The sequence below is a fragment of the Myotis myotis genome, unplaced genomic scaffold (assembly GCF_014108235.1).
Source record: "Myotis myotis isolate mMyoMyo1 unplaced genomic scaffold, mMyoMyo1.p scaffold_m19_p_11, whole genome shotgun sequence".
Taxonomy (NCBI): domain Eukaryota; kingdom Metazoa; phylum Chordata; class Mammalia; order Chiroptera; family Vespertilionidae; genus Myotis; species Myotis myotis.
The window spans coordinates 50,850,350-50,864,321 of record NW_023416315.1 but is presented as its reverse complement, the minus strand read 5'-3'; the positions used below and the strand labels follow the sequence as shown (position 1 = coordinate 50,864,321).

General features: G+C 52.3%; 1 protein-coding gene across 1 annotated transcript; it reads right to left on the bottom strand.

Annotated features, from left to right (window-relative positions):
* Positions 1–1,714: 1,714 nt before the first annotated feature.
* Positions 1,715–13,657, bottom strand: NOBOX (NOBOX oogenesis homeobox). Its single transcript, XM_036328994.1, is given in 9 exon segments — positions 1,715–2,016; positions 2,655–2,959; positions 3,276–3,507; positions 3,705–3,790; positions 4,027–4,209; positions 4,416–4,536; positions 4,905–5,429; positions 13,090–13,291; positions 13,631–13,657. Coding segments are annotated over 9 exon segments (1,983 nt in total).
* Between the last annotated feature and the right edge of the window lie 315 nt (positions 13,658–13,972).

The following is a 13,972-nucleotide window of genomic DNA, read 5'->3' as shown; positions in this document are numbered from 1 at the left end:
TTTGCTTCCTGTTTTTCTGTGCTCCGTTTATGCAAATGATGTTAAAATAGGTGTTTAAAAATAACTTCTAATGGGCTATCTCAGTAATATGTAGCTAACAGGAACAGAAAATATAATAGGAATCCAATAGATTTTAGAGCATTTTTTTAGACACATGTGGAGCCTGGATGGAGGGTTATAATGGCAGGAGGGAGGGGAGTCTTCTATGAACTGGGTTCACACCATGATCCAGCTGCTCAGGAGCCTGAACTGCAAAAAGCTGAGCCGAGATACAGAGGCCGGCTCCTGGACAACCTCTGTTTGGATCAAGATGTTAGCATGGATGTAGAGTTTTTAGCAAAGTGCTACAACCAGCATTGCCAGATTTAGCATACATAAAAATACAGGACACTCCACTATTGTAGGAAGCATGCTTATACTAAAAAAGGATTTGTTTATCTGCAGCTCAAATGTAACTGGACATCATACATTTTATCTGGTAAGCTACAATCCAAATGACTTTAATATCTTTGAATCTGATGTTAGTGGCTCTAGGGCTTTTGGAAGAATTAGCATGGGCTTTCTTACTGCAAACTAGTGATTTTCGACCTGCATGCTGCAAGAATTTTTAAAGCATGCAATACCTGACTAGTCTGGGGCACTGACCTCTTTTCCTTTAGATTGTCAAATAAAGAAATGACAACAACCAACACAATAGCTGTCCAGTATGAAAGAATCAAAATTAAACGTATTTTTTGTCAGATTGGCAAATAATACATATTTTTTACTGTACCGCAGAATCTTAGTCATTAGTTTACATGCGCCATGAGATGAAAAAGGTTGAACATTGCTGCTGTAAACCACCAGTTTAAGGCCACAGAGAAACTGGTGGTGGATTGCCATCTGGTGGAAACATTGTGACAGTGAAAACTTAATTTAGATGGGGGAGACATTTTTTCCTGGAGTCTGCAAGGAAGGATTCTGCTCTGGTCAATGGCAAAGCCCTGAGCTTGCACTGTTGAGAGGATGATAACAGCAAGAGGATGTGTATTTTCCAATAATCAGCATTAGAGGTCCAGAATGCCCCCCAATGCAGTGGGCACTGTGGGCTATCCGATGTGGGGTGCTAACTATATATAAGAGCATCCTCTTCTTAGCGCCCCTCACCCGCCAAAAAAAGAAATGCTTTGGGGAGTCTGACCCTGAAATATGCTTGGGCTGCTTTTGTAACCCTGTCCCTCCAGAGTCCAAATTCCGAGTGAAGACAAGGCCCCAAATGCCCAGTTTCTCCTCCAGCAGGAGAGACAGGCCAGGGAGAATGCCAGCTGCACCTGATCACGCCCAGTGGCGCCCTCGCCTGGGACTGGAGCTCAGTGTGAGTGGGGAGACAGTAATTACAGAGAGAAACCAACAGCACACTCGTTTACTGCTTACAGTGAACACTCTGGCTCATGTGTCTGGCCAGGAAAGGAAACAACACATGCTGATACAGAGTTCCTAAGTGGTACCGGCCATCACCTTCAGGGCCGACACCGTACAGAGGTGTGGAGAGTCGGGTAGAGCCAGCCCCTCCCTCCTCACACCAGTGCCCAGCAAGATGAGCTCACACAGGAGCATGTCCAACTTGCACCCCAGTCAACACAGCCCCCAGTCTTTCCTAATGCTTCTGCCGCCATCTCCCTGATGGCGCCCCAACCCCTCCACCCAGCAGCCTGTCTGACATGTGGCCCCAGGACTAGGGGCCGTGGCTGTTTCTGTCCTCCTCTTGGGCCTCCTTGGGTGCCAAATGCTGCTCCACAGTGGCCGTGGGCTGCTCACTGGGGGCCTTGCTGGGTAAGGGTCCAGCTCCTGGCCTGGCCCCGTCAGGCAGCCGGCTGGGCCCTGGAGAAGGCTGTCTGCTCACAGGGTGAGCATAGGGAGCCGGAAACAGATCAGAAAAGTAGCCGTCCCCTCCTGAGGGGTGCCCCAGAGCTTGGGGACAGAAGGGACCAGGGAAGGGCAGTTCTGGCCAGCAAGGGTCATTCCAGGGCACTGTGCCTGTGGGGTCAAAGAACATAGGAGTAATTAGACAGGACTGAGGCACCAGCCACAGTTCAGCACGTGCTGTGAACATCTGCCTCCTCCGACACACAGGCTAGGACCCCACGCAAGTCTAGGAGGCAGACTGGCACCAGGAGCTCCCCTGAGGACCAGGCATGCTCCAGACTCGGGCCTGGACACAGTGCACTGTGGCAGCAAAGAGACCCAAACCCACTGGCCACTCTTCCCCTTCTCCTGGAATTTAGTCATCAGATGGCTGCTTCCAGGTTCTCAGAGGCCCAGCGGCCCGTCAGAACACTCGTATTAGCCGCCAGCTACTCTGCGCCAGGCACAGCCCTCATGTCATTCCTCCTCTTCATCAGGTGTCTCCATGATAGGGGAATCATATTCCCATTTCAGAGCCCAGGAACCTGAGGCCCAGGAGAGTTGGAAACTGCTGAGCTGGACTCCAAAGCTCTCTGGCTGACTCTCTCTCTGCTCAGCATCCTCTGAGAAACTTGAGGAAAAGACCCCCGTGGCAAGAAAAAAGCTTCCCTCGCACCACGCCCTGCCCCAGCCTCCCCGGTAATGAGGCCTCTGTCCCTTCTCACCTTCCTCAGTCACCAAGGGAACCTTCCCTTCCAGCCCGAACTCACCCATGCTCCCAGCAGGCGGCTGCAGTAGGCCCTGCCCTGCCGGGGGCGCTGGGAAGTAGCCCTGTGAGGTCCCCCCATTGGGGCCGTAAGACGGTGGGAAGAAAGCGTCTTCTGGCAGTGGGGGCATCAGTGAGCTGGGCGTGGAGAAGGGGAAGGGGTGCAGATAGGAAAACTGGGGCTGAGGCTGTTGGAAAAGCTGGGTCTGCGGAGCCTGGGAGACCTGGAACAGTCCCGGCTGGTTGCTCAGCTGGTAATCCTGGGGTTCCAGCTCTTCCAGGTATGAGCAGGTAGGGGGTGGGGTGACACTGTGGGGACAGGGAAGCATTTGTGAGGGTTGGGGGGCCTCCTCATTCTGACCACACAGTAGGCCAGTGCCTTCTCCTCACCCCTCTCCCCACCTCCAGGCCCCACCTGCCGCCACCTCCTCTTCCTCTGCCTGCTCCCAGTTTCTCGCCTCATTCCTGCTTTAATGCTGAGATAGCCTACCCTTTCCACCCCTTTCACCCGCTTCCCATTTACTGCTCCTTGCTCCTCTCGGCTAACCCTTTGCCATCCCAAGCCCCTCTCTGCTCTGAAACCCTTCCCAAGATAACTCAGTGGCCACCCCCACTGGTTTCATACCTTGTCCCCCAGGACCCACAGGAGCCATCTCTGTGGCTGCTGTCACTGCCAAGTGTGTCCATCAGCAGAGGCATCAGTTGGGGGGTGTGGGCAGAGCCGAGAGGGAAGGGAAGATTGGCCCTTTGGACAGGCGGGGGGCTGAAGAGTGGTGGGGTCACTGCCACCCTCTGAGCACCCTCGCTCTGTTGGGTTGGGGCCAGAGTCTGGTCAGATGTCAGAAGCATGGGGGGCTCTAGGAGCAGAAGACACGAGGGTTGTGAAGGTAAGAGAATGGGGAGGCAGACTTGGGGTTGCTGGAAGGTAGACATGCAGGACAGCAGAGGGCTTTGGGCCACTCCCATGCCTACCAAGAAAGCCCCTCTGTCTTCACTGTCTTCCTGTCATCTCCCCCCCACCCCCCAGATAATCCTCAGAAGGGGGTCAGCTCACCTGGCAGTGTGTCTAGAGGGGGCTCCTGAGGGAAGGCACCAGGCTCCGGGTCCATGGGCACAGCAGGTGGCAGCTCAGCAGCAGAGCTGGAGGCAGACAGAGTGAAGGTTGTACTTTGGTCCCTGGACATAGATCGGGGCCTCGGTGCCAGGAAAGGGACAGCCTCCCTCCAAGGCACTGGCCACTGCCCCATCCCATGCAGCCAAAGCCCCTAAATGTTAGCCAGCAGCTCCAGCCTCAACGCCCAGACTTTGAGACCCAGGTCCCAGCTTGGACCCCTCTTCCCACCTCCAGGGATGACCCAGCAGGAGGAGGAACTCACCTGTCCTGGCCGCTGGCAGGGGCTGGACCTGCAGGACTGTCCTTGTCCTTCTTCCCATTCAGTTTCTCCACTTTTCGCCACTTTGCCCGGCGATTCTGGAACCACACCTGCAGGGAGAGACACTAGGAGAGCTTGAGGAAGGGGCAGAAGCTCAGCCGTCCTGACTATCCCGCGAGGAGCTGCCTCACCGCTGCGCTGCAGATGCCGCCTGTGAGGCTGGTGTCATAGAAGGTCCCTCTAGCAGCCTTTCCCCTTCTCGCTTTCTAGGCTGCAGCGATGTGGACACGCAAGACAGCCCTAAGAGCTGTAACCTCAGCCCGAGCCAGAGGTGCTGCACACCTGCCTGCTGTCCAGAGGCCCAGCGTGGATTCTCCTCCACCCGTCCCTGCCCAGCCCCCTTTACCATGATGCGCTGGGGGGTGACCCCCACTGTCTGGGCAATCTCCCGGCGCTTGTCACCGTCAGGGTAGTGGTCTGCTTGGAATATCCTCTCCAGCTCCTCCAGCTGGTCTGGAAGGAGGAGAAACTCCCATGAATACCAACCCCAGGGATGTGGTAGGAGAGGAGAAGGATGCCTGCCAGATGGGACCACCGGCCCAGCCCAGGGCTCCCCAGTCTCTCAACTATTTCCCACTGGGCCGGGCCTCCTCTCCTCGGGCCTTGTGGGTGGGGTCTAACCTTTCCAACCTGTTTTCAATTTCACTCTGATGCACCCCCAGCCTTGATAGGCCATGGCCCCGCCACAGGCCAAGGGGGTCCAGGACAGGCAATGTGCAAGCAAACCACCCTCCAGTCTCGCGGGCCACGTTCCCTGCTGAGCGCACCTTTCCCAGAGATGACACCAGACCCCAGGCTGACTCTCACCTTCAGGGACTCACCTGAGCGGTACAGGGTTCGAGTCTTTTTCCGCACTTGGCAGGTCACTTCTAGGGGCTTCTTTTGGTCTGTGTTTTGGCTGTTCTGGGCCAATGTGCTGAGGAGGTTGGCCAGGTGGCAGGGCCCCCGGCCTGACCCACAGGGCACTGGGTTGTTGGTGTCACGGGCTGAGTTAGTGACGTGGGGAGGTGACATGGAGACTGGACCCGTGGCGACAAACTTTTTCTGCTTCCCAGAGCCCGGAGCGAAGGACCTCTTCCCTGCCTTAGCCTCTCTCCTGGGGACGGAACACCCGTCTCCCTGAGGCTGGGGGCGGGGCGGGACCAGGGTTCTGTCTTTGCAGACAGAGCCTGGTGGCTGGCATGCTCCCCTGGCGTCGGGGGCCTTGGGTGGCGTCTTCTCTCCCAGGACAGCGCAGGAGGGGGGCGGCTCCCCACGTGGGACCTCCTGAGTGGCGGGGGCTGGACTCCGTGGCGGTCCTTCCTTCTCCGACCCCGCAGTCAGGGGCTTGCCTCCACCTTCCTGGCCTGTGGGGAATGAGCACTGTAACTGGTTTCTGGTTTGAGCTTAAGCTTGAATTTGTCCATGTACAGAATTAGCTCCAGGCATAGCTTCCTAACCTGCCTATTGTGAGGACTGAAGTAGATGAGCCACTGCTTTGAAGAGTCTAGGCAACTCTAAGGGGCCTTGGCTCATCTACACAGATGGCAGAGGGTATCCCAATGGGGGGACTAACTTCCTGTGAGCGCCCTGCTAGTTTCCTGCCACCTGGAAGGTGAGTTTGAAGGACAGGCATCTGTTCAGCGTTTCTAAGGGACAGATGTTGGGGTTGGGGTAGACTGGGCAGAGAGATTCTGTTTCTAAAACGAGCTTTTGTTCTTGCTGTAGGTCTAGACATTGTGGCTTAGAGTAGGGCCAGGGCGGCATTGGATGGCCTCCTGAAGCCCAGGCAAGGACAGCAAAGGAGACAACAGGAATGACCCCCTCACCTTCCACAGAAGTCACTCTGCCCTGCCAGCCCTCCTCACGGCTATCCGCACCCCTGTCCTTCCCCGGAAGCAGAACCTCACACAGGGGACCAGGCCCGGGCCGCTGTCCTTACACAAGGGAGGGAGGGTGACGCTGCTGACACTCTCCAAGCCCATCTGAGCTCTGACTTCTCCAGGTGCACCAGGCCCTGTGCTAGCACCTTCCATAAATTAGTGGCATCTGATCCCTTCGAGGGAGGCACTGTCCACATCTCCTTCTAACACGGAAACACGGACAAGAAAGGTGAGTCATTTGCCCAGATCACAGGGCAAGTGCTCCTAATCCCCAAGCACAGTCTTCCCGGCCACCAAACCCTCCCCCCCACCACATCCCCACTACTCAGAACCCCAGAATCCTCCACTCAAGATGCTGCTTCATCATTTCCAAATAAATTGGAATATTTACAAATGCATACTAACTAGTTAGTGACTTAGTGCTATTGTTACTCTAACGAAATTGCATGAGATAGAATGTCTTAAGGAATGACTTTCCCCGGAGTGTGTGTAGTAAGATGGGCCAAGGTGCTTTGTCACAGTTTCCTGAGTGCACATGGGCCTGCCCCACAGGAGGGACCTGCAGCTGGTGGAGCATGGACAGGCCTCTACGGGGGTGAAGGGGCAAGGCTGGGTGGGGGAGGCAGAGCTGGTAGCCTAGCTCACCTGGTATATAGTAGGTGCTCAATAAATGCCACGCATCAAATAAGAAAAGTGACGGATGTTGGGACCTAGACTAGCAGTCCTAGGACTCCAGCCCTGACTTTTCTCCGCGTGTAGAGAGATGGGGACCTCAGACCGGGTGGAGTGGGGCCCAGCCCGCGGCCTGCCCGAGCTCTAGAAGAGCCTCCTAAGGTGGGTGGTGGGCCAGCGCCCCCAGCCCGCCCCCGCGCCCCGGCTCACCCCGCGGTTCCCGGCGGGGCTCCTTGGTGGGTTCCATGGCCTGGACTCCGCGGTGGGGCCGGCGGGCTGCACAGGCGCGGCCTAATGAAGCCTCGCGGGGCAGACAGGTGTGCGGAGCGCGCACGGACGCCGGGGAGCCTGAGCCTGCGCCCCTCAGCCGGCCGCTGGGGGAGGCCATCCTGGATCCCGGTGCGTGGGCAGCAGCCGGGCTGGGAGGCCCGCGGGGTGGGCCGCGCCGCCCACTCGGCACCTAAGCCAGGTGCGGGCCTCGTGCGGCGCCCCTCCCTCGTGGATTTAGAGCTCCTCGCGGGGGCGGGGGCGCGGGCGCGGGCGGACCGGAGCGGGCTGCGGGGTCGGTGAGACTCGCTCTTGGATGCTAGGGCCTGGCCGGGCCGCCGACACCCTGTGCGGGCCTCGGTAATGGACTTGGTCGTGGCTTGAGTCCTGGACACAGAGCCCTTCCTTGTGAACTGTGAAGGCGGCCTCTGGAGCCACTTAGCAGAGGACCCCCGAACGCTGGGCTGCCCTCCAGGTTCTCCACGGCTCGGGCTTCATGAGCCCCCAAGATCCTGCGAGGGCCGTGCTACAAGGTAGGTGGCGGCGCGTGGGGCGCACTGCGGAGCACAGGTGCGCGCGGTAAACCCCACGGAGGCGCTCGGTGCTCAGGTTTCGCTTTCATGTGGCTGCCCCGGTGTCAGTTTTATGCTTCGAGAATGAAGGGGAGTTTCATAACGGAGACCTCACAGGGGAGGCCTTTGTGATTGCCCCTTCATGGAACGTCCCTTCCCTTCATTGTGAAATGGTTTCAGATTTAAAATTCGGATTGCCTTTCTTACGTCTGCTCTTGAGTGGGAGGGGCTGGCCAGACCGAAACCGGTGCTTGCAGCTGGGGAGTGGGGCGGCCAGCAGGGAAGTCAGGTGTTTTGCTTTGGACACGGCGGGATCGATGCTAGAATCACCTGGTGGTACAGTTTCCTGCGCCTTGAACTCCTCGGAGGGGCTCCGCCTGTGTGGGGACTTTGGGCAGAGTGTGGGAGAGCTTTAGTTCTTTCTGAAACAAAACATTTAAACGGACAATATAATCAAAAGCTCAGGCTTCTGATGTTTCATTCTGACCCCGGTAATACCCGCTGGTAAAGGAGGGCTTTAGAAACGGGGCCCAGTTCCTCGGCCAGAAACCAAGCGTCGTAGGCCGTGAGCAAGGAGTGGCCTAGCACTTTCCGTGTGAAAAATCAGGACCAGGTGATGGTGACGTGGTTGTAAACGGAACACAGTCGTCTGCTTGCTGAACATTTATAGGACACCTACTGCCCGCCAGGCTCCGAGCATAAATCACTTCACCGCCTGCAGCAGCTCACTGCGGGGAGGTTAGACATATAACACACGTGGGCCATGACAGTGCAGTGTGGTCGGTGCTGAGCTAGAAGGATGCATAGCTCAGAAGGGGCACTGAGGAGCAGGAACCTCTGGTGGGCCAGCCTGAGGGCCAGGGGGACAGGAGGGTCCTTGGAGAGGACGACACAGAAGGATGAGTTGCAGGTTAAAAGCACAGCCGGGTTAAATGCCAGACTAAGCTCCCCGCCTGGGATAGGAGCCTCCCAAGGTCTGGTTCCTTCTTTGAAGCCTCAGCTCACCTCCCCCTACGCCCAAATATTCCAGTTTCCTTCTCTCTTTTACTCAAGTGTTTCTCAATGAGTGTTCCCCAAAACCCCTGGAATAGCATTTCTTAAGGAATTTGTTAAAAATGTGGCTTCCAGGCCCCATCCCCAGAAATGTTAATCGGTAGGTCCAGAGAGGAACCCAGAAATGGGCATTGTAACAAGTCCCTCAGGTGATTTATATTGACTTTGCAGAAACAAAGCTGATTAAAACCAGCCTGGAATGGGAGGTTGGGAGTGGATGGTGGGGGCCTGGGTAGGGGAAGGAATGACCTTTTGTCCTTCATTGAGGTGTCTGCTGCCACGAACAGGGCACAATTAACTTCTTAGATTATCCTACCCCGTTCAATAAGAATAAATCATTCTTGCCCTGGCCAGTGTTGCTGAGTGATTCGAGCATCAGCTCCCCACTGAAGGGCCACAGGTTTAATTCCTGGTCAAGGGTGAGTACCTGGGTTGCAGGTTCAATCCCCGGCCCCATTTGAGAGGCGACCTGTCCATGTGTCTCTCTTACATTAATGTTTCTCCCCCACCTCCCTCCTTCCCGTCTACTCTCTAAAAATCAATGGAAAAAGTGTCCTCCCATGAGAATTAATAAACACAGACTATATCATTCTTTTCTGCCATCATTAATGTTGTATTTCCTCTCACTGTCTGGTTGCCCTCTGCCTGGGGGAAGTCAGAAAAGCAGACTTGGGTCACCCATGGACTGGGCACCACCCTGCCATCAAACACTGAAAGACACAGCGTCTAATTGTATAAAAGACTTCACTCGGGGCTTAGGGAATTAAAGACGTTGGCCTTTTCAAACACAAATTATTGAATTTGTTGGGCTTGGGCTATATTAACAAATTCAATATATTTTTATTGATTTCAGAGAGAGAAGGGAGAGGGTGAGAAAGATAGAAACATCAATGAGAGGGAAACATTGATAGGCTGCCTCCTGCACATCTCCTACTGGGGATGGAGCCTGCAACCTGAGCCCCAAACCGGAATCAAACTGGCGACTTCTTGATGTATGGGTCGATGCCCAACCACTGAGCCACACTAGCTGGGCTAAGTTGTCTTTCTCTTGATATTCTTGGCTGGCTGTTGTGTGATTTAAAAAAAAAATACATGCTATAGTTTTTTTTTGTTTAAATGAAAATTTGATTTAATGGCTAGAAGTGAAATTGGCTGAAGAAAGCTTGGGAGAGAAATGTCTGGATGTGTTTTGTTGGGAAGGTGTTGTATTTGTGATGATGCTGGTAAAATCATCCTTGACAGGTCACCTTCAAGGGAAGGTCGGGAAGGGAGACTGTTTATGGGAGAACAAGAGGTGTTGTTTTCAGGGTCCATGGGAGTATTTATTTCTGTCTTATTTGGTTACATTTCATCTTCATGATCTTCAGGGAAGTCCATATGCTCAAGCTGGTTTAGAGGGGAGGGTTTTTTCCATTTTCCCTTTTTTGGTGTCTTAGTTTTCAGAGCCAAACTGTACACCACACTAAATGGCTCTTAGCAAGAGCCATTTATTCCAATATCTTTTCTTCTCACGGATATAAGAATAACAGGACTAAAAGAAACACGTCTGATGCTACTGCGGGATAAACTTGATCATTGTTTTCGGTCTGTGTAGAGTAGACCACATAATTAGGTTAAGGAAGTGGAATAAGCATTCTTTGCCCTTCCTCCCTCTCTTTCTACAATGAGAAAAATAATCAGAGGAAGGTGGCTGATTGAGAAAAAATTCAAAGCAGAAACACAGGGTAACTTGTTATTGTCCTACGTGCCACACCAAAGTGTAGGTGGTAACAGGTCATTGGACCACGTATTGTCCTACGTGCCACACCAAAGTGTAGGTGGTAACAGGTCATTGGACCAGAGAGGCAAGAATCTGGTTGTGAAAGGCAGGCAGACTTCTGAGCAGGCCCTGGGTCCAGTCACAGCAAACAGGGGAGGGAAGGGCCCCAGGGAATCAGCAGGAGGCGATGTGCCTCTCAGATAGGGAGGCCAACACCTTCAGGGACCAGGACATCCTGAGCCTAAAGAAGCAAAAGGCTAGATGATCAGATAAGCCTTTTCAAACACAAATAATTGAATTTGTTGGGCTTGGGCTAGGCTATTAACAAATTCAAGTTGCCTTTCCCTTTTTTTAAAAAGATATATTTTTATTGATTTCAGAGAGAGGAAAAGAGAGAGTGAGAGATATAGAAACATCAATGAGTACCAGCGTCCAGGAGGGACTTCCCACTGGCTTCCTTTGGAAATCCTGGAAGAGGGTGGTTTGAGGTCGGGGAAGGGCATTGGAAACACCTGGCTCCATGGGCACTGCCCTGGCTTCTCAGTTGTGGATGAATTAGCCTAATAACTGCTAATTCCCAAACACTCAGTTTTATGCTTCTAAAACAAGCATGTCAAACTCACAGCCTGCGGGCCACATGCCTCGTTTATTTGGGCCACGTAGCCTTTGAGTTTGACATGCTTGTTCTAAAAAGAACAGCGACCACGTTGAAGACATGGTTGCTGCTGCTTTTGGTTTTAATCAGACGAATAATAATCACCTTTGCTCGAGTTTCCTGATTAGAAAGTTCCTTGCCATCCGCCCTCCCCCTCCGGATGCACCTGTGTTAGGAGGCAGTCTTCCTTCTTCCTGCTCTGTCCAGTCTTCTCCAGGTTTGACAACCGCGGTGCTAATCACAGTGTGGACTCAGGACCCCTCAAAACCTGGGCTTCCTCTGTGCCTACGTCCCCTCCCCACCCCTGCAGTCTCCTCACAGCCTCGGTGTTAGCCTCTCAGTCAGATCCCAGGCTCATGCCTCAGGGCCACAGATCTCCCCGTTTTATCTGCATGAAGCACCTTCCCCTTCCCTTTTATTTCTGTTAAAGTTTCACTCATGCTTCAAAGCCCAGCCCCAACATTCCCTTTCCGGTGAAGCTCGTCTTCCACAGCAGAACAGTGGCTCCGCCCACGTCTTCCCGGCTTGTGTTTACCTTGACAGCACCTCGCCCAACATGGGCTGACCTGGCCAGAGTTCCCATGTGTTCCCAGGTGTAGCGACCAGGCACTGTCTCCTCGCATGACCAACACCAGCTCACGGAAGCCTCAGAACAACCCTAGGAGGGTCTGTTGGCCCCACTTGGTTGAAGAAACTGGCCCAGAGAGAACCCTGACAGAGGTCACACAGCTGGTCCGCGGCACACCCTAGATCTGAACCCAGTTAGTCTGGTTCCCACCCTTCCTCCTAACCACGAGGCCTGTACATCTGATTATGTTTGTGTCACCATCCTCCAGAGCTTGGCAGTGTGATCTGCATGTTGGGGGTCAATGATCATTGCTCCAAAGTGATCACCATCGCGAGGAGTTAGGGAGCAGGGCAAGGGGCTTGAGGGCTGTGGCTGCACCAGGAATAAGTGATGGGACTTTTCTGAAGCAGGACGGGTGGCCACATGAGCCTACACAGGAGATAAAGTTGCACAGGACTGAATATATACACATACACACAATGTAAGAGTAGTTTCAACTGCATGTGAATCTTCTATTACCTCAAAATAAAATTAAAAAAAAAAAATGGTGATCCCAGGGTTCTGACCACAAGTTCAGTTCTCCTAGACTTGGATAAATTTAATTCACATAAATGATATTTTTGTACAATAGCATTACTAACCTTTTGTTGACAGTAATATTAAAACATTTAGATTTAAATTATATCTTATTTCTTTCACAAGGCTGTAGATAGGCAAGCAGAGAAATTTATATCTAATTTGTTTTCAAAATAAAACAAAAGCTATGTCTCCTTTATGATGAGAATGCAAATTTATTAGGAAGTCATTGGAAAATAGCCAATGATTAGAAAAGAAGAAAGTACAATTTGCCATCAAACGACAATATCAGTTAGTAACAGTTTGATGTGTTTCCTCCAGTATGTTTGCCATTACTGTGTTTTGTATGTTCTACATGATTGTAACTATACTCCTTCTGTAATTTTGAGCATTTCTCCCCTCAAATATGCTGTAAAAATACATCCCTCCAAATGTTTACACATTGTACAAAATGTGCACTATAACAGCTGATAGCTCAATTTTGAAAATGAAATGTATTTTAATAAACACTGCCTTTATAATTATTCAGAGTATGTGTATACATTTGGGGGGATAGCCTATATTTCAGTCTTCAGAATGTATTGAGTGGCAGTGCCATAATTTATTTTACACCTGTTGGAAAAAATTAACTGAAAACTCTACATTTTTTCAAAATTAAAAAGCGAATTTGAAAGAGTTCTCTCTCTTGTGCTTCTCTTGCACACTCATTTTAAAAAAATCATTTGCCATTGGTGATTGGTCTATGTGATTTTACAGTCTCGGTCATGGCACAGAAATAGGCAAGCAGCCAAGCGGGTAAGGGTCTGGGACACTGTGGTCACAAAGGCCAGCAGGGCAGCTTTAGCGAGAGTAAGAGAACAGGTGTCTTTTGACTGCACCTGTGGCGGTGGCTGGCTGATTTTCTGGTGTTCAGGTCAGGGTCAATGGCTCCAAGGAAGGTGTTTTGCCAGGAGACCTCTGTGTGTGGGAAGAGAGCTCTGTGCTCCCAGAACATGGATGTGTGTCCTCCTGTCCCCCATGACCCAGGTGCCCTCCAGGTCTGGTGAACAGCGTGGAAGGAGGTGTCATGTCATGGTCAGCAGGCTCCTTGGTCCTTTTGAGGCTCCGAACTTTGAGGTCCTCAGACATCAGGGTGACAATTCTAGGTCTTTGAAACTGAAGATGACCTAACTCTGTCTTTAAATGACTCCTGGTTCCCGCCCCAAATACAGGCTCATACATGGCCTATAACATAAAACCAGTGCGGCTCACGTAGAGAAAGACCTTTGACACAGCTCAGGATGCCTCAGAGTGTTTGGAACTCACTGAGCAAGGCTGGGTGGTCTGTCTGTCATTCTCTCTAGTCACAGGAGAAAACAGTCTGGGTGAGGGGATTCTAGGAGATGGAGGAATTAGTGGGATGTAAACCAACAAATGCCCAAGTCCCATAGAACAAGGTAGAGGACTGGGCACCTTGCTATAGCAAAGGAAGTTATGTGGCTTTGAAAATGTGTGGGACTCCTGGATTACTGGCCCTAAAGCCTGAGGGGAACTGTCTACTTTCCCCACCAAAAACTTCCTTACCACATGTAGTTTGAAGCTGTCCGTCATGCGACTAGAAGAATTTTTCTAGACAAAAGCATGTGGTATATAGTGACTTACGATGACTGCAATGTGGTTTTACAACTTCTTTAGGTCCTAAATATTGACTGCTTGTACGTAAAGGGCCATCCATGGAGGATGTGTACAGTGTGGCCCCAATCAAGGGGGTGGGAAGATTGCAAAGTGGATAGGACAGGGCAGAATAGGATGAGTGATGCTCAAAAAATCCTCATATCTCAGTGCTTTGAAGTCATGGGGCGTATTGGTCACTCATACTATGTGCCCAGCACCGGCCAGGGAGGCACCCTGCTCCATGCACTCAGA